General features: G+C 37.4%; 2 protein-coding genes across 3 annotated transcripts in view; one reads left to right on the plus strand and one right to left on the minus strand.

Annotated features, from left to right (window-relative positions):
* Positions 1-5,459: 5,459 nt before the first annotated feature.
* On the plus strand, positions 5,460-16,469 carry RNFT1 (ring finger protein, transmembrane 1). Its single transcript, XM_010861595.1, has 9 exons — positions 5,460-5,674; positions 6,901-7,352; positions 7,550-7,626; positions 8,740-8,840; positions 10,376-10,529; positions 11,257-11,415; positions 12,072-12,137; positions 14,386-14,487; positions 15,292-16,469. The coding sequence occupies exons 2-9, from the start codon at positions 6,950-6,952 to the stop codon at positions 15,424-15,426; spliced, it is 1,197 nt and encodes a 398-aa protein (XP_010859897.1). The 5' UTR covers positions 5,460-5,674; positions 6,901-6,949; the 3' UTR covers positions 15,427-16,469.
* Positions 16,470-17,682: 1,213 nt separating this feature from the next.
* RPS6KB1 (ribosomal protein S6 kinase, 70kDa, polypeptide 1) overlaps positions 17,683-23,560 on the minus strand; it is a 40,120-nt gene continuing 34,242 nt past the window's right edge. Inside the window, exons 14-15 of one of the 2 annotated variants that reach the window (XM_010861597.1) lie at positions 22,567-22,679; positions 17,683-18,206 (exon numbers count right to left, since the gene is read on the minus strand). In XM_010861597.1, the coding sequence (XP_010859899.1) occupies positions 18,194-18,206; positions 22,567-22,679 (126 nt within the window). In that variant the 3' untranslated portion in view covers positions 17,683-18,193. Of the gene's footprint in view, positions 21,660-22,566; positions 22,680-23,560 lie in introns of both variants that reach the window. The other variant, XM_010861596.1, reaches the window with a different exon arrangement.

Raw genomic sequence — 23,560 nt, forward strand, 5'->3', positions numbered from 1 at the left:
TGAGCGACTAAACTGAACTGACAGCTAACATAATAGTGAAAGACTGAATGCCTTCCCTCTAAAATCAAGAACAAGGCAAGGATGTCTACTCTAACTCTTCGTCAATTCAGTTCAGTCACTCAGTTGTGTCCAGTCCTTTGTGACCCCATGGACTGCAGCACGCCAGGCCTCCCTGTCCATAGCCAACTCTGAGAGTTTATTCAAACTCATGTCCATAGAGTCAATGATGCCATCCAACCATCTCATCCTCTGTCATCCCCTTCTCCTCCTGTTTTCAATCTTTCCCTAGATCAGGGTCTTTTCCAATGAGTCAGTTCTTTGTATCAGGTGGCCAAAGTACCAGGGTTTCAGCTTCAGCATCAGTTCTTCCAATGAATATTGCAATGAATATTCATGAACCCTTCCTATTCAACATGTGATGAAAGTTACAGGAAAAATGATAAAGAAAGACACACAGACTGAAAAGGAAGAGGTTGTCTCTATTTGTAGACAACACTGTCTAAAATACCAAGGAAAAGAGTTCTAAAAACTAATAAATGAGAATAAGTAATGTTATTCATAGCTACAGCTTTTACTCCAAATTTTCTATCTCCAGATCTTTATATTCAACTGCCAACTGGATATCTTCACCTGTATGTCCCATGGACTCCTAAGATTGAGTACCTCCAAAGCTGAAGGTATTGTTATCCCTCCAAACTTGGGCCTTTTATAAAAAATGCATTTCCTATGATCTATGACTCATTCTAATATTTATACTTGTTCTCATATTTATAGCGTTCCAACTGATTTATCCATCCACCCAAGGAACAAACTGGGGATTCATCTTACACTTCTTTCCCACTTCACATCTACTTGGTCACTTAGGGTATCAGTTAGCTCTTATTATGAAAGAAACTGCTCTGAATCTGGAGGCTTAAAGCAAAATATTTATTATTTCCTGTGATTCTGTGGGTTGATTGGCTAATTATTCTGGTCTGAATCATCTTAGTTGGAGTTAGATGGTCTAGGATGGTCTCACACATGTGTGTGGGGCCACAACTGAGGAGGCCAAGATGGTTAAGACACCTGTGGACTCTCTTCAAGTAGCCCTTCATCTTCTAGGAGGCTAGCCCTAATTTGAGTACATGGTGATAGAAGAGTTGCCAGCAATAAGAGGGCAAGTCCCAACATGCAAATGTTTTGCAAGCCTCTGCTAAATTATAATTGCTTTCGTCCCAGTATCTCAGAAGCCAGAGTAAGTTGCATGAGTTAGCCTGGAAAAAGCCTACCCAAGGATATGGGTGCTGGTAGGAATGGAAACCGGAGAAGACAATGGCACCCCACTCCAGTACTCTTGCCTGGAAAATCCCATGGATGGAGGAGCCTGGTGGGCTGCATTCCATGGAGTCACGAAGAGTCGGACACTGCTGAGCGACTTCACTTTCACTTTCATACATTGGAAAAGGAAATGGCAACCCACTCCAGTGTTCTTGCCTGGAGCATCCCAGGGACGGGGGAGCCTGGTGGGCTGCCGTCTATGGGGTTGCACAGAGTCAGACACGACTGAAGCGACTTAGCAGCAGCAGCAGCAGCAGGTATGGAAAACTAGCTCGAGAAGAGAAGTGTAACTATCTACCACCCTTAATCCGATTGACTCTATCTCCTCTCTCCATACTCATTCTTCCTGTAGAATCCCACTTGACTGAGAAGTTCATGACCTTCTCATGTCCTACTCTACTACTTGTAACAGTCTCCCAATTGAGCTTGCATTGCTGTAAGTTACTAGCATGAGAATTTTCTGGAAAAATACAAATATGGCCACATAATTCTGCTGCTTGAAACTTAATAGCTTCTCTTTCGCCATGTGAATAAACTAAAATAAATTCCTAAATGAGACCCACAAAATCTTTCATTTTCTAGCCCCTATTTACTCTTACTCTTCCCTCATATGCACCCTACTCTTTCAGAAACAAAAAAACTAAGTCCCTCAATTTCTGTGCAATTACAATACCATGACATTACACATACTGCTTTCATCTGCAATGTCCTATTACTACTTACATCCTGGTAAACTTCAACTTAATCTTCAATATGCAACTTTTTTGTCTTTGGCCACACAATGCAGCATATGGGATCTTAGTTCCCTGACCAGGGGATGAACCCATGGCCCCTGCAATGGACGTGCAGAGTCTTAACCACTGGATTGCCAGGAAAGTCCAATGTTCATCTTAAATATCACAGATTTAATAAGGCATTTCTTGCCTGGCAAAGTTAAACGCTCCCACTTCTTGCATCCACTGCACCTCACACAACCTTCAATTATAGTGTTTATTCCAATATACTATAATTACTTGCTTGAAGACCTGTCTAACCACATATTTCACTGTGGGATGGGGATTATGTCTTTTTTAATGTCTAGATCTCCAACAATCTACTATAATTTTTGACAGTAAGTACTCAACAAATGTTTTTGAGTTTATCAATTAAAACATCCATTTCCAACATTCTAGATGACAGTGGAAAGAAAATTTATCAGATAAGTCTGTCACTGTCAAATCTTGTCATTAACTCAGTACTCTTCTTCAAATGTTACTTTTCAGTCGAGTGGAATGCAGTTTCAAGTATACCAAAACTTTCAATATGAACTAGCATACCTTCAATAAATTATAAATATGTTAAAATGAGAATTTAAACATTATATTAAGGTATATAAATGTACTAAATTTGCAAATGTACTAAAATTATCAGTGTACTAAAACATACTGATGCCTCATTGTGGTGGTAGCTGGATTATGTGAGTCTATTTTTTCTGTTTCCTAAATTCTCATAAATGTTAAAGTTTAAAATAAAAATATCCATGGTGTAGTAGGAATGATATAATATACTACATAAATAAGTTTCCTTAAAAATTCATTATAACCCAGAGCTTGGCTTCAGCCTTTGCTACATACCTAATTCTTGTGTCCCCCACAAAATTCCTATGTTGAAACCTCATCGACAGTGTGATAGTATAAAGAGGCTCAGTTCAGTTCAGTTCAGTCGCTCAGTCGTGTCCGAATCTTTGAGACCCCATGAATTGCAGCACCCCAGGCCTCCCTGTTCATCACCAACTTCCAGAGTTCACTCAAACTCACGTCCATTGAGTCAGTGATGCCATCCAGCCATCTCATCCCCTGTCGGCCCCTTCTCCTCCTGCCCACAATCCCTCCCAGCATTAGAGTCTTTTCTAATGAGTCAACTTTTTGCATGAGGTGGCCAAAGTACTGGAGTTTCAGCTTTAGCATCATTCCTTCCAAAGAACACCCAGGACTGATCTCCTTTAGAATGGACTGGTTGGATCTCCTTGCAGTCCAAGGGACTCTCAAGAGTCTTCTCCAACACCACAGTTTAAAAGCATCAATTCTTCGGCACTCAGCTTTCTTCACAGTCCAATTCTAACATCCATACATGACCACAGGAAAAACCATAGCCTTGACTAGACGGACCTTTGTTGGCAAAGTATAAAGAGGTGGCAGTAGATAATTAGAGCATTAAGAAAGGGCTCTCATGAAGGTGATTAGTGCCCTTATAAAAGAGTTTCCAAAGCTCTACCACCTTCCCACCATGTGAGGACACAGCCAGAGACAAAACTATCTATAATCCAGGAAGCAGGAACTCACCAGACATCAAATCTGCTCACACCTTGATCTTGAACTTCCCAGCCTCTTGAGCTGTGAGAAATAAATTTGTTGTTTATAAGCCATCCAGGCCATATTCTTACTGCAACCCAAACAGATTAAGACTTTCTGACAAAGGAACCTAATTTGTCATGAAGACTTTGTGAAGTTCATGGAGCCATATATCAAAAAACAAACAGAAAACAAAAACCAAAACAAACAAAAATATCTAGCAATATCTTAATTGACAATGGGAAGTAGATCTAACACCTGTTGTGGGAAGGAGGGGGAATGCCTTTTTAACCAAAAGAAATGGTTTGGTAATAAAAATAATCTGATTTAAGAATATCCTCAAAGTGGTTAATTCAGGTTAAATAGTGAGTTCAATTGTACTCTGATACACGAGGAAATAAGATGCACACACGCCATCAAACTAACTTGGGCAAAGCTGTTGTGTAAGCTGTGTGTGTTAGTGGTTCAGTCGTGTCAGACTCTCTGCCACCCCATGGACTGCAGCCCACCAGGCTCCTCTGTCCATGGGATTTCCCAGGCAAGAATTCTGGAGTGGGTGGCCATTCCCTTTTCCAGGGAATCTTCCCTACCCAGGAATCCAACCTGGGTCTCTTCCACTGCAGGCAGATTCTTTATCCTCTGAGCCATGTTGTGAATAGTTTTAAATGGTTTTAAAGCAGAAAAGTGAAAGTGAAGTCGCTCACTCGTGTCCGACTCTTTGCGGCCCCATGGACTGTAGCCCATCAGGCTCATCCATCCATGGATTTCTCCAGGCAAGAGTACTGGAGTGGGTTGTCATTTCCTTCTCCAGGGGATCTTCCCGACCCGGATCGAACCCGGGTCTCCCACATTGTAGACAGATCCTTTACCGTCTGAGCCACCAGGGAAGTCCCCATTTAAATCGAGACCAAATTAAAAAAAAAAAAAGTATCACTTTTCCCACTAGATTTTCAATTCATGACATGTGCGCATATGTATGAAATTTATCCTCTAGTGAGGAAAGACTGAACAGCTCACCAGCGGCATGGAATATTTAATTTCAAGACCTATAGAAAGACCACCAAGATTTACTTGACGTCAACTTCTAGAAATTAAAGATAAAAAACTTAAGGTTCAAAGTACTATTGGTAGTTGTCGCGAATGGGGCAGATTCATAGAATACAATTAAATATCATTTATGATATATTTTGGCTCGGGAACAAGAGGCAAGGATTTTTGTGTTTCTTTTGTTTAAAGTTTTCCTTAATAAATCTTTTATTTTAGAACAGTTTTAGGTTAACAATTACCGCGAAGATAGTACAGCGTTCTCTACACCCCACTGAGTTTTTAAACTCTTAATTTCTATTGATACTTACACCACCCCGTTCTCTCCCAAACCATCCCCTACTTCTCTCTGCTCCTGATCTCCTCAGGAGAGGCCAGGGCCTCGTTCTCACAGAGCAACTTTAGGAATGTAACAAAAACCCAGTTCAGTTACAACTTCACAAGTGGGTCAGCTGAGGTGGCCGACACCAGAACGCTCCCGCCCCGTCCCGCCCTCTCAGGGGCGCGCCGACCCTCGCCAACGTGGCTCTTCCCCCTCACGCGTCGCCGGACGCGAGCCAAGCGACCAAAGGGCAGGGCAGCCTCCAGAGGCAGGGAGAGCCGGGGCGGGACTAGGTCCGCCCCCAACTGCAGGCTCCTCCCTCGAGGGCAGGTTCTGGAGGCCCCAAACAGACGCACGTACGCTGATTGTTTAACGCCGACGCCCGCGGCCGGTCCTCCGCCGCACGCCTCTCTTCACAGCCCACACCCACCGGCGGCCTCCGCCCCGCCCCGCCGTCGCAGCCTGGCCCTCGGCGCGTCGCGCGGGGGCGGGGCGCGCGCACGTGAGGACGTCCGGGAGCGCGCGCGCCGTCGCCGAGCTGGGCCAGAGTTGCCGGCGACGGGGTCTGAAGGTGATGGCTCTGACCGAAGGCCTCGAGACGGCGTTTCTCGCTGTTCCTGCCGTCGCTGCCTGGGCCTCGGTCCGCTCATCGTCATGAGAGGTCAGGCCTGGGGGAAGCGGGCGAAGGAGGCGAGGGGCCGCGGCGAAATGGGCTCTGGGGAGAATAACAGAGGCACTCGAAGCTCGAACGTGGGTGGAAAAGTCTATCCTGGAGATTCCGGAAGAGCCGTTTGCATTTTACTTTTCTTCCCTTTCTGTCCCCTTTCTTGCTTCATGCTTGAAGGGAAGTGGGAAGGTTCTCGGGTTTTATTTATGGAAAAAGACGCTGAAACTGACCCATCCGGCGTCGGTGTATCCAGAGATTGGAGGAAGTAAATGGCAGTCGTGGCGTTGGAAGCATCGGTGAAAGCCTTTGGTGAAGAGCACTAAAAACCAAACCGCCCAACAGTCACTGAAAAAAAATTGTTTTTCAGACCTAGAAATGAAATAGAATGACACAAAACTTGCCCTGACGTTAACCCCAGCTTCCTCCTACGGAAACGGCAGAAAAGCTCTGCTTTTCAACTGGATTCTGATGGCCACCCACACTCGTCATTTAGGGATCTTTGGATGCCGATGTTTTCTTGCCGGATTTCCCACCCCTCCAGAGTCGCATTTTTAATGTGCAGACTACGTAATTATCCTTATTCAGAATAGTCGTTTAGCAATTACACGGTGACTCCCAAAGTCTTAAAGATATTTTTGAGGGTGGCAGGGAAGGATAATATTTCTTGGTGTTAATTATTATTGGAAACTTATTAGCTTCGGGAAAGCTGTTTCAGCATAAAAGGAAATTTGTAGGTCACCTAAATGAAATGTTTATTATTAGTATCAGTTACGCATGATGTTGCTTAATACGGAGTTAAGATTTGATGTTTTCTTCTTAGCCTTTGTAGGCATTAAAAAAACAGATTCACTCTTCTAGTTGAGCCGAGTAAATGCACTGGGTGTTCTAGTATGAATGAGTACTATTAGTACTGTCAACATCTGCTGGGCACCCATACTTTGAGTATTTTGCCAGTTCCTTCTGTCAGAGAACTGGAGGCATCTGAAGGGCAACTTTTTCCGTTGCAGATGTTCCCTGAAAGATAGTTTGCACAGGGTAGCAGCGCCTTCGCGTCAGTGGGGAGGAAGGAGTCGTCTAGTGAGGAGTGCTAGATAACCTGAAAATAACTCATCTGCTGTGATTACCAGCCTCTCCTTTAGCGAATAACCAATTCCTAGTGAGCCACATATTGCCTGTACTTAACCGTTCACTTAGAATAGTTTCTGCTCTTTGATTTTTAGGAGACAGAGCCGTGAAGCAAAGAAATCACAGAACAAGTATTCAAGGGCCATGCAAGCCAACTGTAGTCAACTGCACAGCCCTTCAGGAGCTGCAGGCAGTGAGGATGCCTCAGCCTCCCAGTGTGTCCAAGCAAGACTGACAGGAGAAGCTTCCTGTCTTTATTCTGGAGATGTTCATATCCCGATAAGCTCCCTACCTAAAGAATGTGCTGAAAATCCAAGCTCCAGAAATACAAGGTCAGGTGTCCACACCTGTACCCACGGATGTACCCATAGTCGCTTACGGAGTCACACCCACAATGAAGCCAGGCAACCTGATGATAGCGACATGGAGTATGGAGATCATGGTAGCAGCTCCTTCTCAGAATTCCGGTATCTCTTGAAGTGGTTGCAGAAGAGTCTTCCATATATTTTGATTCTGGGTGTCAAACTTGTTATGCAGCATACAACAGGTAGGGTATGATAAAAGCACTGAGTTGTTTCATTGCTATATTCAGCTAATTCTCTGTCTATTGGTAACCTACTTCATGCATTTCAGTTTCTTATTTTCTGTTAGCTTTTAAAATTGTGTATGCTGCCTTTAAAATCATGTCATTATGTTAGCTCTTTTTTTTAAAATTTCAATTAACTGGACCTTATTTTCTAACAGGAATTTCTCTTGGAATTGGGCTGCTTACAACTTTTATATATGCAAACAAAAGCATTGTAAATCAGGTTTTTCTAAGAGTAAGTACAACCAGCAACTAAAAAATCATTAAATGTTTTTCCCTGTAGAATTATATGCTCATTTTGAGAGAAATAGGAATTAAGATAGTTTATTTGATAAATTTAAATAGGTATAATGTAACATCCATATTAAATGTTGTTATCTAAATGACCTGGCATAAATGATTTGTCCTAATACTGAATTGTTTCACCGTATTTTCTTTGTATGTTGGGTTCCTGATAAAAGCTAGACAGAAGGATTAAAACCTAGACAGATCACCATATGGTCTGATTTGTCAAGTGCCTTCATGTTTTAAGTTAATTTGACTATACTAAGTAATATGACCATTATTTAAAACTTCAGCCATTGTACTCGAAGATTTAAAATACTTAAAAGTGTACATTGAACAAATGGGTATTGAATTATTTAGGTTTCTCTTATTTAAAGAAAACTAAACCCAAGAAGTTTTTTCTTAATTATAGTCACAGTCCTATTCTTGTAAATTATTGCAAAAACGGGATTAGTTTATAAAATTTCATCCTCAAGCAACTTTTAAAGGGTTATATCTGTGTAAAGAATCATATATTTTGACCTGAAAATTTGTAGTTACACCCTATCAAACCATAAAAGTTTAATTTAGGGTTTAAAACTAGTAAAACTTTTAATTAAACTAGTAATTAAGACTTAATTATAAAACAGATTAAAAACAAATTCTTACTGAATTGTAGGAGAATTTTTAAAATTATAAACCCTGATAACTTAATGCATTTTCTGCACGCCTGTTTTGTTAGGAAGGCAAATATAGGGAGCTACAGAAGTAAAGTTTTCATTTAGGTGGGTTCTTTATGTCAGTTTGTAGAAGATTTGGCTTTGAAACATAGGTAATGTTGTTACACAATGAGGAAGCTTGTATTTTAAACATCTGTTTAAATTTGTGTTGTTTTGTTCATTAAAGCTATATAAAATAGAATGATATGTACAATTTAACAAATAATCTATATTTTTATTAAGATAAATTAATCTATTAAAACATTTTAAGTTAATAAATTAGTCATTAAAGTAAAATAGTTAAATGATATTTAAAATTCTGGCATAATTCAAAGTAATGAATTATAAAATTATTTATTTTTCAGGAAAGGTGCTCAAAGATTCAGTGTGCTTGGTTACTGGTATTCTTAGCAGGATCTTCTGTTCTTTTATATTACACCTTTCATTCTCAGTCACTTTATTACAGGTAATTAGAGGCCCAAGTGCACAATCACATATTTTTATATAATCATATATTCCATAGCACTTTGTAAAGTTTTACTTGTACATACTTACTATTGAGTTCAATTTTTACGTATTTGTCTAGTTCCAGGTTAGTGAGCTTAAAGTGATTTATTCATGTTTATACCCAGTGCCTTGCCTCGTAGCAAGTGCTCAATAAATAACTTTTGATACTAAAATTTTTACTTATATAATCAATAGTTACTAAATACCATTAGATTGTTGTTGGTGACCTTTTGACAAAAATTGTATATATTTAAAATATACAACATGTTTTGATATATGTATACATTGTGAAGTGATTACCACAATCAAGTTAACATATCCATCACCTCCCTCAGTTACCTTCTTGTGTGTATATGTGATGAGAACACTTGATATTTGTTTCTAGAAGAAAACTTGCTAAAGAACAGTAGTTGATCAGTTTCCAAGTCAGATGGAAGTGTTCTGAATTTTCAGCTTTAATCAGATAACTAGAAATCTGGGTTTCAGTGGTATTGGAGAGATGTGGACAAATCTGGGATATAGTTTGTAGGTGTAGCTGATACCACTCAGATTGGATTGGGTGGGTGGGTGAGGGGAAGAATCAAGGGTGATGCCTGGGTTTTTTAGTCTTAAGCAACTGGCTGGATGGTGGTGCCATTTACTAGGCTAGGAAAGACTGGGGAAGGAAGTGGTTTTGAAGGAAAATCAGTAATTTTGTTTTGAACATGTTAAGTTTGAGAGGCCATGTAGAACTGTTAAAATGATTATAGTTATTTGTCATAAGCTCAGAGTGGAGGTTAGAGCTGTAAATTTTGGTGTTATCAGCACATGGTGGATATTTTAAAAACATGGAACTTGACAAGACAAACCTGGGAAAGAAAGTATAGACCGAGAAGAAGGCCTAGGACTGGACAATGCCCACGATTAGCCAGAGGAGTAGCAGCGAAGTAGACTTAAGAAGCAATCATTAAGAACACCTAGACCATATGAGAGCAACTTGAAGAGAGTGGTGTCAGAAGACCACGCAGAAAATATTTCAAGGAGCAAAGATGGAAAAAGTGACCTTCAAATTTAGCAAGAGGGAGGGAGTTGATGATCTTGACAGAAGCAGTTCACTGGAAAGGAGGGATGAGAATCCTGACTGGAGTTGGTTAAGGAGAGAATGACATATATCTATCATTTGTGAATTTTTTAGATTACAGGCTAGAGGATATCCATCATGACAAGTTAGGAAGACTCTTCGTTTTCTTTGAGGAAAGATTTGAAATGAAAACATTTAAAAAGTCTGTTTAAAATAAAAAGTCTGTTAAAATATAAAGTCTGTTTAAAATAACCAAAATAATCTTTTTACATAAACTCTAGCACTTGTCACTCATATTTTGTACACATTATTTGGTAGCAAATTTAGAACCCCTGTCAGCACTTTTATCTTTTTATGTTGCTTTTAGTAAGTTTTGATGTTTTTATCTTTTTATGTTGCTTTTAGTAAGTTTTGTGTTTTTCTTCTCTTGGTAGCTTAATTTTTTTAAATCCTACTTTGGACTATTCAAGCTTCTGGGAAGTACTTTGGGTTGTTGGAATTACAGACTTCATTCTGAAATTCCTCTTCATGGGCTTAAAATGCCTTATTTTATTGGTGCCTTCTTTGATCATGCCTTTTAAATCCAAGGTAAGATCTACTATGTTTTATTGGAAAGATCTTAGCAAACCATATCAGTGCTTCAGTTCAGTTCAGTCGCTCAGTCATGTCTGACTTTGCGACCCCATGAACCGCAGCACACCAGGCCTCCCTGTCCATCACCAATTCCCGGAGTCTACCTAAACCCAAGTCCATTGAGTCGGTGATGCCATCCAACCATCTCATCCATTTAGTCTTAAATGATTCTTTTTATAATTTTCCGGTTTGCTCAATAACCTAATTATTATATTATCTCAGACCTATTGAAACAAAATATCTGTTCCAATAAAATCAATTATACAGTACTTGCTTTGGAATAATCTAAAAGTCAGTCCCCACATCATATATGGGAAAATATTTACATTTATACTTCTGTTTTCCTCCAGGGCATTATTAATTGATAATTGATAACTGATTATATGCAGTTATTTGGTGTTTTTTCATATTCAGTTAAAACTTTAAATTTTTGTAGTCAGCAAGATATTTTATTGTACATAAAACATTTTCACTGTCACTCTAGAAATTTTTTGAAAACAAACCAGTGACTGTAACATCTGAGAACCAAGTTGAGGAGGTTACTCATAATCATTATGAATACTAATTTTATAGTTGTGTTATTGTGCCGTATATTCATGATGCTCTCAGTCCAATATGGAGTATTTGTGCTGTGTATATAAGTAGCTTCGTTGGCTCTGTTTTCTTTTTTCTTCCTTTTTAGGGTTACTGGTATATGCTTTTAGAAGAATTATGTCAGTATTACCGAACTTTTGTTCCCATACCAGTTTGGTTTCGTTACCTTATAAGCTATGGGGAGTTTGGTAATGTAACTAGATGGAGTCTTGGGATATTGCTGGCTTTACTCTACCTCATACTAAAAGTAGGTAACATAATAAATTTTGTCATTTATAATGATTCATGTAATAATGTTTACAGATTTTACCTGTAACTGATTTTGTCTTTAACTGTTTTATAGTTTATCTTCATATCACTAGTTTGAAATAAATGGCAGATTCTTTACTTAGAAATGGAGAAAAGGAAATAGGTATCTTTATCTTAATCCAGTGGTTCTCAGATTTTATTGGGGGAGTAGCATGCAGTATCTGAGGGAGAGAATGAGTAGAAGAGAACATACCCACCCCCATCAGTAGCATCTATCAGGTACATAATTCTCAAACTAGTGGAGTATCTTGTCCTGTCCCCTCAACTTAGTCACTTTATGAAATTTTAAATATGTTAAGGACATGTGAACCAGGTAAAATTGCCTTGCCTTTGATTTAGTTAAGTATATATTTGTCTTGACAAGATTGTAACTCTAGGCATTCAGATGTACTTCATTTTGGTTACGAATTGGCTGAAATTGATAAGCTGAGTAAAATATCCCATAATTGGATTTTAAGTATATTTAGAATGAAATGATTAGTTGTGGTATGCAATGAGCATTGTTAATAGCAGTATTTGATATTAGCATTGATCTCTAAGTTTAACAGAGATGGCTCTTTGAATTAATGAATTAGGATTTATTTTCCCTTTCAGCTTCTGGACTTTTTTGGACACCTGAGAACTTTCAGACGGGTTTTGCGAATATTTGTTACACGACCAGTAAGTATTTTTTATCATAGGAAACTTTTTACCTTTCTTCATTATAAAATTGTTTTAGTTCGGTAGTTTTACAAATGCAGACTTACATGCTTGTTTAGAAATACTTCTAGTACTTTGGCACTTGAGGTTATGATGATAAAGGTTTTATTTCTGTGACCCGTTTGTTAATTTGTGCATTGACAACACCTAATGGTTGATGAAGTAATTGTGTATTTGAATGTGTCTCCTGCCCTTTCAGATCGCCTATTTTTAACCTTTTATAAACATTTCCCAAAAATCCTATGAACTTTTGTTCCTCTTTTAATCCACAGTTAGTGGCTTTGTGTGTTTTCATTAACTCCTATTCAGCTTCTGTGAAAGTGTTTATAATTTATTGTGTACATGAAGAAAGCTTACTACCAAAAATCATGTCCCTTGGAATTTTCTTACTGGAAAAATTTCCCCAATACTGAATTCCGTATGCACAAATAATTTCTTGACGGTATCAATAAACTTTAAAATTGAGATTCCATTGTCAGTTATAACTTTACTATACATCAGTGATTCTACTGATGTAACAAACTGCAGAGAAAGGGTGTCTGTCACAGCTCAAATGATAATGGCTCATTTGCTATTTATTAGCCTCAGAGGTTCTCACTATATATGTGTGATCACCAGATTTCAGAGTTTGATTCTCAGTTATAGAGTCCATTAGGTACTTCAACAGTTAAGTGGTCAGGACTCAAGAGACTGACTTACAAGAATGCCAATCTAATAATATATGTTTGAAAAAAACAACAGGATTTTACCAATGAAGTGGACTAAACTAACTGGCCAGGACCCTTTCCCTAAGATAGTAACATAGTAACAAGTTTCACTGCATCCTATTCAGACTTCTTTCCTTAAAAAGATACCAATAAAACCCAGACTTTAGCTTCTGAATTTAGCTATTGAGTACATTGTACTAGGCTTCTGCTGTAGCAATTAATCTAATAGAGCTTGAAATGCCTTTGGTATTTTCTCCAGGAAGCATTAAGAGACTATCACAGTCATCAACACTCTATTTTATTCTTGAGATTCTCATGTTCCTTAATGTTGCCCCTGGAAATGGCAATCATCATCAGGGTATTTTCACCTGAAGGGAGTCTGCATTGTACCAGACAAGAGTGCTGTTTTAAAAGCTTGTCAGCATATCCATGTGCAGTGCACTCTTCTAAATGGCATTTACTGAAGGGAAATTGGCATCAAGATCATCCATCAGTATCTTATGTCTAGAATCTTTAACATCACTGATCTCAAAAATTTTTAATTTTCTATTTATATCCTTTGATTTTGTTAACTTTTGAAAGTAAGTTTAGATCATAGCCTCGGTTGCTAAGTCATGTCACACTTGGTCTGCTGACTATGACTGAAACTTGGGTGTTCTTTTCCTGAGCTCCCTTTTCCACATCATTTCTACAGAAAGATGATCTCATTTATAACATTTTGTCATACCCCGTTAATGACTAAATTCTACTGAATTTGTAAGGAAGTTATAAGATCTTAACAAGATCAGAAACTTTTTTTAGGACTTCAGAAAAGGAAATTCAAAGATGTGTGTTGAGTTTTGACAGTAGAGCGCTACTCAAGTGACGTTTTGCAATTACAGTTCTTTTGTAAAATTTTATCATTCTTTGCTAGTACTAAATGCTGGGTTTTGTGATAAAGATGATAATTAAAATTATTTTTAGATTTAGTGGCAGGACACTGTTTAGTGGTCCTCCCCCCAAACCTTCTTCATATTGAACTCATGTGGAAAGCTTTCAAAAATTAGATTTCTGGGTTACCTTATTGGTATATCTGGACCTATTGAATCAATCTCCAATGTGGAGCACAGAAATCTAAAGCAGTCTCTACATGAGTTACATTCAGCCAAACAAGCTCAGCATTGACTTTAAACCAGTGTCATAGGTAGTAAGTGGGCTCAATTTGGCAATACTGGGTCACATAGTACATGAATATAGATTGCATAATTCTTATATTTCACATTGCATTTGAATTTCAAGCACTATCATTATTTGGGAATCCAACGAATCTAACAATCTTCCAAGATTCTGTTTATGTATAATGTAATGAGTTCACCTTGATGCAGACATGATTCTGTATACATAGATCAGGTTTGAAATGTTTATATCCTTTGGGAAAGTTTTCAAATGCCTAGTTCCTTGGAGATTTGAGAAATACAGTTATCACCTATGTATTTAAGGAACAGAACCTTATCTTTATATAGAGTTACGGAGTCCCTGCCAGCAAGAGACAGTGTTCAGATGTGGATGATATTTGTTCAATATGTCAAGCTGAATTTCAAAAGCCAATTCTTCTCATCTGTCAGGTAACTCTATTTTTAAGCAACCTTAATACAGCACTTCTCTGGACTTGGAAAAGTCACATTTATGTTAATTTTCAGGAAAAAATATGTATATTGTTTAGCAGAAACTAGCATTCAGGGCACATACTGTGAATTTCTTATTTGTGATTGGGGGTTTGGTAGGTTAGCTAAGTTTTGTCCCTTATGTTCTAATAGTTTTTATGTAGAAGCGTGTATGAAGGGATCGCAAACAGGATACCAAAGTGACTGGAAAACACACTATTTTTAATAACAGAATACTAGTCTTTAAGAATACCAGCATGTTACTGGATTGTATAAGGCCATTTCCTGTTATTCCTGTAACTCTCAAAGATTGTATTAAGCTGTTAGTCATTATGTTGTTGTCATCTGGTTGCAAAGTTGTGTCTGAGTCTTTTGCAACCCCGTGGACTATAGCCAGCCAGGCTCCTCTGCCTGTGGGATTTCCCAGGCAAGACAGGTGTGGGCTGCTATTTCCTTCTCCAGAGGATCTTCCCAACCAGGGATTGAGCCCTCATCTCCTGCGTTGGCAGGCAGATTCTTTACCAGGGAAGCCCCTTTTAGTTATTATCCTTGATCTTAAAGTCATCACCTAAACATAACTTGTATTTTATTAAAGGTGGTTAGGCGGATAGGACGAGTCAGAATACTTGTCTCTGCCACTAACACTCTGTGTTCTTGAATGTTATACTTTGTTGTCTTGCTTGTAAAATGAACTGTTTTTCTGCAGTGTGATGAATTTAAAGTTAAAATGTTACCAACTATAAAAAGTTCGTAATTCCCTTACAGCATATATTTTGTGAAGAGTGCATTACCTTATGGTTTAACAGAGAAAAAACATGTCCGTTGTGCAGAACTGTGATTTCGGACCATATAAACAAATGGAAAGATGGAGCCACTTCATCACACCTTCAAATATATTAAGTTTTCAACTTAATATTAAGGCCACAAAACACTAATTTTATTTGGTTACAGTGACTACTGGTAAAGACATTAGAATGGATTTTCAGGGCTGGAAGGTAAGGAAAATGTTCCCAAATGGTTTTAGAGTATTATAGTTAAGTGTGTAGTCCAGTTTATCAAAATATTAAATGAAAGATCCTATATTATATATGTAATGTTCAGCCTAATGCATATGAAACATTTATTCTATCCTTATTTGACTTATGATGGCAGTGTTAAATTGTAAATGTGTTTTCTTGTTAATGTTACCAAATGACAATTGGGTAATACAGCTACTGGTTTTAGAGGAATTCAGGTATTCTTTCCAGACACTGTTTTCAGAATAAAGAGTATTTTTCATAATATTTTAAGATACACATTACCTGAAAGTAGAATTTTATTTAGCATTGACTTTTATAATTCCCATTCTAAAAATCTTAAATTTTTTCCTAAAATTTGTATTTTTAAATGAAAGCTATAAATGTTATATTTTACCTGTACAATCAGAATTTTCTAAGGAAGACTAATTTACTGAGGATGAAATATTTTAGTACTGTTATTCTCTGTAGTATGATTAGCAGTCATTGAGAATAAAAGACAAATTGCTTTTCTTTGTGGATATAATACATACAATCCTGCCCTCAGCTTTAATGTTCATGATTTTGCTTTTTGTATAGTGCCATGGACTTTCTTGAATTAACTATTAAAATAATTCACATGGATTACATACAGCTGGTTTCAATGATGATTTGAATAGTGTGACAAACAAGACCAACTCAGACTCTTAGAAAAGAATTCCCCAGGTCTTGCCTGATGGTCCAGTGGTTAAGACTGTATGCTTCCAATCCAGGTGGTGTGGGTTCAAGCCCTGGTTGGGGAAGTAAGGTCCTGCATGCCACCTGGGCCAAAAAAAATTTGTTAAAAAAGAACTCCCCTTATAACTAGCTTCTCTAAAAGACTGTTGGAACCTCATGCTTGAATCATCATTACTTGGGAGATTAAAGCTTGTACAAAGACCAACAAAACTTTGGAGAGTGGTTTGTTTGCCTACAGGTATTTGTTTCTCTCCCCTTGAAACCTCATGAGGGATTCAAGATCTGTGACAGGTCTGAAGGACTGGTTATTATCTACATCTTGACGTGAGACCTCTGCTCATTTTCTTGTTTACCATCTATCAGTTTGCACACAAGAAAAAAAGACAGTGGTAAGAAGGAGAAGTTAGGGGGTAGAGGTAGAAATTTTCAGCAGATTTACAACACTGGTAAGACAAAGACTACACCAGCATGGATTAATAAGGATAGTGAACTGTGTTACCTACTTTGAGAATCACTGCAAATATTTTAAAAAAATTAAAAAAAAAAAACACCTTCCTAATTTTGTGATGAAGCCAATAGTTGTTATTTGGGTATACAGCAAGGGATGAGTTAAGAAAGACAATTTGAGATTAGAATTTGGGTGTAAAAAATACGCTAACTTCTTGGTAAAAACATAAGAGTAACATCTTACCACATGGTTATTTCAGCCCTAACACAATACCTGATTACCCTATGGCCATATGGACAGCTTTCTTAATATGACTGAATAACAAGTCTGTGGTGGACAGTGGGGGATTTTTTGTTTTAACAAGCAAGCAAGCACCTCACTGTGAACTGAAAAGGAGGGAAATGCAGCAGGCGAGCTGTGTTGTTCACTAACAGCACTGATGAAGCAGAGGCATTTCTGTACTTTTATTCCTTCAGCTCAAAATCAGGAATTAGAACCCATTTATTCTGTGAATTCAGATCATACCCTCTGAAAGACTTAACATCAAGAGTCACTACTGTTTTATAAAAAAAAAAGTCCCATTTGAGAACTTCTATAGAGAAACTATATTGGCAAATGTGATTCAATTACCTCATAAATAGAGATGGTTTACACAAAACGCCCATCTTACAGCAGATATATTGAGATATTAGTTAAAAACAGATTTGTCCACTAAGTTAATCTTGTGCATACACATCAAATAATGAAGTTGGCAAATACGGCTGAAAAAACTGATGCACAAGAAAGTCCTTCAGTGTTTTTATGTGAAGCTGGCTCTCACGTAATTTTTCAAATGAACTTTTATTACATTCTACTACTTTGACAGAACTTGGAAATCACAGATGTTTAACACCTAAGAAGATCAGTACTAAAACTTGTTACAAATTTGTTCCTTCAGTTTCTCCACAAAAGCAATTTTTACAACTGTTATTCTTCACATATATAGTTTATTAAATATGAGAACCTGAACACATCTAGCATATAAATGGGAAAAATTATTGAAACCATTTGTGTATCTGGTAGTTATTTCTTCCTATCTTAGGGTAATAATGATAATAATAAAAAAAATCACTTCTATTTTATGTTCATTCAAATTTGCATTTAATTTCTATTTACATTCATTCAATCTGAAATCAAATACTTTAATACAGTAAACACAAGATGAAAAGCAGAAAAGGTGTTACCCTCCAAAGCACTCCTAATAAGGCAGCTGAAGAATTTATTTACTCTGATAGATGCAAAGCCAACTTGGGGTAGGGGAAAAAAAAGTTTTAAAAGAGCAAACACAGATGAACCCTTCTTTCAAATGTTACTTCAGATAATCCACTGAGATAATACTTGTGCTGTAGTGGTAAATTAAGAATCACACACGAAGAATTTTGTATCAGTCAGCCACAGACCACAGGTCATGGTGGGACAAATACTTATGATTATTTTGTCCAGCTTGCTAGCGTCTACTCCTATGGAAAAAAGGTAGATGTTTGGACATTGATGTTTATATTTGAGGAATTAACCATTTTCAGAGCCTCAAAATCCATTCTTCATAAATTCAACATTTCTCATGAGAATAATCTTAGATCTAGCCCTTGTAAGCTAGGAACCACATGACTGAATAACCAAAATAGTTAGGTCCTATTTTAAATATAAAATCCAAGGCTTGGATGCAGTTTATTTATAATCACGTATTTCTTAAAGAATGTTGAATTTATGGAGTACCATACATGCATTCTCCCCCCCCCCACACCACCCCCATTACCTTCTATCTCAAAAAATAGTATGGAAAAATTCTTGAAGGATTCAAATTAGTTAAGACCATAAAGGAGAAAAAGAAATAACATAATTTTCCTAAAAATCTGGTTCAAGTTCAATAATTAATACTTTACATTGTTAATCACAGCTGGTTTATAAATCCCAGTTTATTCTATAATGCTACAAACCTTATAAAATCAAAATTAGTAAACTTCAGTTCTCAGTGATTATATTTTAATTAAAAAACAGCATGTATAAAATAAAAAAATATCCTGTAAATAGCTGATTTTAAAGAAAATAAGTGATGAAAGAAAAACACTTAAATCTCTTTTTATACACTTACCTGGAATAATAACCCTTTCAGAAACTCAAGACTAGTATTACTGACATATATTTTAAACTATGCTTGGGTTTTTTACAAATAAATATAAGGTAAGCCATATTGCATAGGTGTGTGCTTTCTGTCTGTGACACTAAAGTGGCACTTGACAAGTTTTCACAGTCATAGTAGGGATATCCATTTATGAAACAATTTCTCAATAAACTTGGCCACAGTATAGAAAATTAATTTCACTTAATGTTTAAAGTTTGAAAAACTCTTGTTTGTATGGATGGTAGGTATGCAATTAATGCTTTTTATGCAGGAGTTTACTTACAGTGTTTGCCACTACTGCTGGCAGTACTAATGATGAAAATGGTTTACCTGTGGGGTGGTTATAGCCAGGCAATCACAATGCAAATGTTACTAGCAAATAGGACTGAGGAGGAATATTTTGGTGTAAAACTTTAACGAATTTGGTCAGGCAGTCAACACAATATTAATAGTTAGTAAACATATTTGAAACAAGTATCAGAATAGGACAAGTCATTTACAGTCTGAAATGAAGCCTGTATCTATCACCATAGTTTTTGGGTTCTGTTTTTTTTTTTTTTAAACATCATAAAGACCTGCACTTTTAAGTACAATTTCTGCCCTTATCATTATTGTAGCTTCTAATATACTAGTTATAGTTATAAAGTTCAGTAGACTGCTGCAATAGGGAAGAGGAGGTCTAGAGGGAGGGATTTTTTTTTTTTTTTTAATTTTCTGTCCAAAGATGAGCTGTTACCAATTGTTTATTGCCACAATTGAAAAGGTGTATTTCCAATCATTTTTCCTGGTTCTATTTTTGCTTAATGTCATAGGATTTCATCTTCTATCACTTGAATTGCTGTTTAAGCAAAGCTTGTCTCTTTTCTGGTTGAATTCAACATGCATAAATAATTTTATGGCTTGGATCCTATGGCTCAAAAAGGTCTGGAGAACATAGCAAGCAGCATCTATTTAAAAAAATTGTAGGGTTGCAAAATATTACAAATTGACTTTGCACACTCAGACTGAAGACATTATAAAAGACAAACAAAAAAGAGGTGATAAGACTCAACTGCAACTGCATGATCATCTATTATACCAGTATGCACTGAAATATATTTTTATAAAGCTCTGCAGATATTAAACCCTTTCACCATCTACAGTCACGGAAATGCTCTTTTAAGGCAGGAAGTATTTAAGAAAGGTAAAGTCACCTTTATTTTTATTCTTTGTGCCTGTGAATCACTTATGTAGACTTCGTTACAACTGCAAAACACAGTGTCTTGTTAACATGTTTCCTAAATTAAGTCACTAAGTTTTATTCACTGTGGAAGACATTCATCAAAAGGCCATCAAATATTTTTATAAGCAAAAAATGTAGCCCCAATATAGGAGAAAAAAACATCTTTTTTCCTTTTAAAACCGTTGAGGAAGAAATATAAGGAAGGTAGACAGCAAAAACAGTAAAAAGAAGTAAAACTTAAAACCTTACCAAATTGCTGTAAAGACATTAGACACAAGAGAGTGGACCATGGCAACACCCTCTTCCCCTGGATTTCCCTCCTCTCTGCCGCCCCACGATATGCATTTTATCCTGACTCGCTTCTGTCCTTCAGCCACAGGCTGAACATGTTTGACGTCTTGAACTAAATACTGGTATAAGGTGGTGGTATTTTTCCAGTGCAATGCAGGCCCAGGATAAGGATGAAATGAAGGACATACAACTTATGCCCATTCCAAGGCTTCCAGTTAAGCTTAGCACATAACAGTACTGCAAACAGAAATGATTAAGTAGATTCTTTTTTTTTTTTTCTCCTAGTATTACAGACAGGTATTGCAGCTGGGTTACTGAAAATAAACCCCAAGTCCACCCCAATCCCTCAAACGAGCCACAGCTGTGGTTAACAATGATTCATTTGCATTTTTATTTCACCAAGAGAAGAAACAGAAGTTGTCTGGCTTTCTTCACACCAACCAATAATTTCGCATTTTTAAAGTTTGGGATGTTTTCCATAATGAGCTGAATCAAAAATCTATTTGAAAAATATATATTTATATAAAAAAAAGATTCAGGTTGTTTGCACGTAAAACATCAATTGATAAGTTTTTTTTCGTCTTTGATTCCATGTTGCTGGAAAGTTTAACCAAGCTTGCATGCTAATTTGTCCTTAGTTGCAAGTATTATAGGCAAATTCATACTTTGCCTAATGGAAGGATAACCCTTCTTCGACATGATCAGGACTCAACAGTGATTCAGAAGCAACATCCTACCCTTAATACTGTCAGTTTTGAGCCATCAACATGAAAATCCTTGATAGGTTGAGACGATGTTGCTAGGAATCAATTAATTGATGTGCCTAAGAGTTCTGCAATACTATTTTCACTTAAGTTTTTTTGCACCATTGATTGATTTTTTTTTAATCCATGTTTAATTTTCCTCTGTCCAAAGTGTTCTATGTCATGACACTGACTCTTCGAGACTGTCATTTTGAGTCTTCTTGTTTCACCCTGCAGGATGCTCACACATCCCCTCCCCACCATTTTTGCCTTCAATTCGTTAAAAGCATTGTTCTGTCATAGATTCATACGCAGGTGCTCTGGTCGTTTGGAGATCATGGGAAAAGCTTGCTTTTTGTACGGTCCGGAGTTTGGCTGTCGTATTGGAAGCGGTGCTGAAGCCTCCCCGCTCATCGTCACGTCCATCTGCTCTATCCCACTTGTTTCCATGGGGTATTCCACAGGCGTCTGCGGATTTGCCGTGCTGGCTGAAGCACCTCTTCCCCAGAAATCCCCAGGAGAAAATTTGACTGGGCTTTAAGACAAGGAAGAGCTATCATTTGTCTCAAGTACTATCTCAACAAGAAACATTTCCCTTACATTTAAAGCAAGTGGGGTAATGTGATTTTTTTTCAATTAATTTCCTTTTCATATGTATTGGTACAGAGGCAGAAGTTGAGCCATCTCTCCCCTAGACTAACTGTTACTTTCCTAACTGGTCTCTTAACCTCCACACTTGCCCTCATAAAACCATCAGTGATACTTAAAAAAAACTATTTTACTCCCCTACTTAAAACAGCTTCTCATTGCATTTAAAATATTTCTCCAAACCTTTGCCATTTTCTTCCTCACTCACCACACTTCAGGCATGTTGACCTCCCTTTCATTTCCAAGAAGGCAGCCAAGCTTTTCCTCCCTGAGGACTTCTGCAGCGCTTTCTTCTACCTGTAACACCCCTGTGCCTCTGTTTTGTATGGCTAGCTCCTTCAGGAATAGGAGCCCCTATGTTATTTTTTGCGTTCTACTAACATATTCTTTTTTTCCACAGAGCATTTGACACTACTTGTAATTACATATTTTTTGTATTTCCTTCTTTGTTTGTTTTGACTCACTGAATTGTAAGCTTCCATCAGGACAAGGACAATTCCTGTCATAATCATGTGTCTCTAGCACACAGCACAATCCCTGGTGCATAATAAATGTTGAATGGTTAAAGAAGACACTTTGCAGCGCAGCAGCTTACTTTCAGGAGGGAAGGTAAACTATATAGCATTTTCTCATTGATTAGTCACAGATGGATCACTTGCAATATAAGAAGGTAGAGATGCTGTGCTTACGCCAACCAAATAGGATGACAGATTTTCCATTTATGTAACTTGGCATAAATTTCTTAAACAATGTGCTTTCTTCTAGATTAAAAAATAATAACAAAGTCTGAATACCTGACAGGTGTTCGTGGGCTGCCAATAAATCTTCGAGGGGATCGGATTTTTGGTTCAAAGGAAAACTTTTCTTTCACGCTTTCAAGTACAGATGGAGCCACATATGTAAAACCCTGAAAGATAGTAACAGTGGACTACAGAACGTCGAGAAAATGTTTTTGCTCGGTCTCTGACACACCAAGATAATGATGTACACCTAAAATCACCAATGTGTTTACTCTCCAACCTCCTCAATCTCATTTCACACCCATTACCTTCCTTCCAGCCATTTCTAGAGGCATAGACCCCAAGACAGCAGAATTCATTGAACCCCAAAGGCCAGCAAACAAAATTTCACTGTATTAAAAGAAGTAGAACAAAACAGGAAAAATACAGGCTCTACATTAAGATGGTAAATACAAAGATATATGCAGAGAGATTCTACTGTTTCTAGCCACATACATATAAGCAACTAATATTCTCATCCCCCCAACAGTTTCTCATTATTAGGCCAAAATAAAAATAGAATTCTCTAACTTGGCATATATGGTCTTTCTGGTTTTATGCCAATGATTGAATACACTTGTATTTTCCTGACAAATAAGGGCCAACACTGTGAAAACTATTAACTGTAACAGGCAATAATGCAGTTTGGTAGCCTTAGTTCTTTCTTGGACCTGGCTATTAGGTTACCAGCTATCATTTATCTTGCTGTTAATGTTCATCCCTTTAACAGTTAATCCTATACTTATCTTCCTTTCTATTATCCTTGTGACCTACAAGTAGGCATTTGACTTATTATAAAAAGACTCAATAAGGCTTTGGGTGAAGTCCTGAAGAGTGAGGTGCAATTCTATAGAGCACATACTTTGTGACAGCTACATGTGGACCACCAAGGCCATTTCCACATATGCTCTAGTGAGCTGAAGCTTAACTACCAGGAGGACCAGACTCTGCCTTAATCATCTTTGAATATCCTTTAATTCTATTAGGATTTAAACTACTGGAGGGTGGG

This window comes from Bison bison, unplaced genomic scaffold (genome assembly GCF_000754665.1).
Source record: "Bison bison bison isolate TAMUID 2011002044 unplaced genomic scaffold, Bison_UMD1.0 scf7180017864472, whole genome shotgun sequence".
NCBI classification, from domain to species: Eukaryota; Metazoa; Chordata; class Mammalia; order Artiodactyla; family Bovidae; genus Bison; species Bison bison.

Excerpts from the sequence above, each read along its gene's own strand:
- RNFT1 (XM_010861595.1), top strand. The coding sequence starts at position 6,950 with ATGCAAGCCAACTGTAGTCAACTGCACAGCCCTTCAGGAGCTGCAGGC. Across the intron at positions 7,353-7,549 it reads TGTTATGCAGCATACAACAG|GAATTTCTCTTGGAATTGGG; the intron begins GTAGGGTATGAT and ends ATTTTCTAACAG. Across the intron at positions 10,530-11,256 it reads TCATGCCTTTTAAATCCAAG|GGTTACTGGTATATGCTTTT; the intron begins GTAAGATCTACT and ends CTTCCTTTTTAG.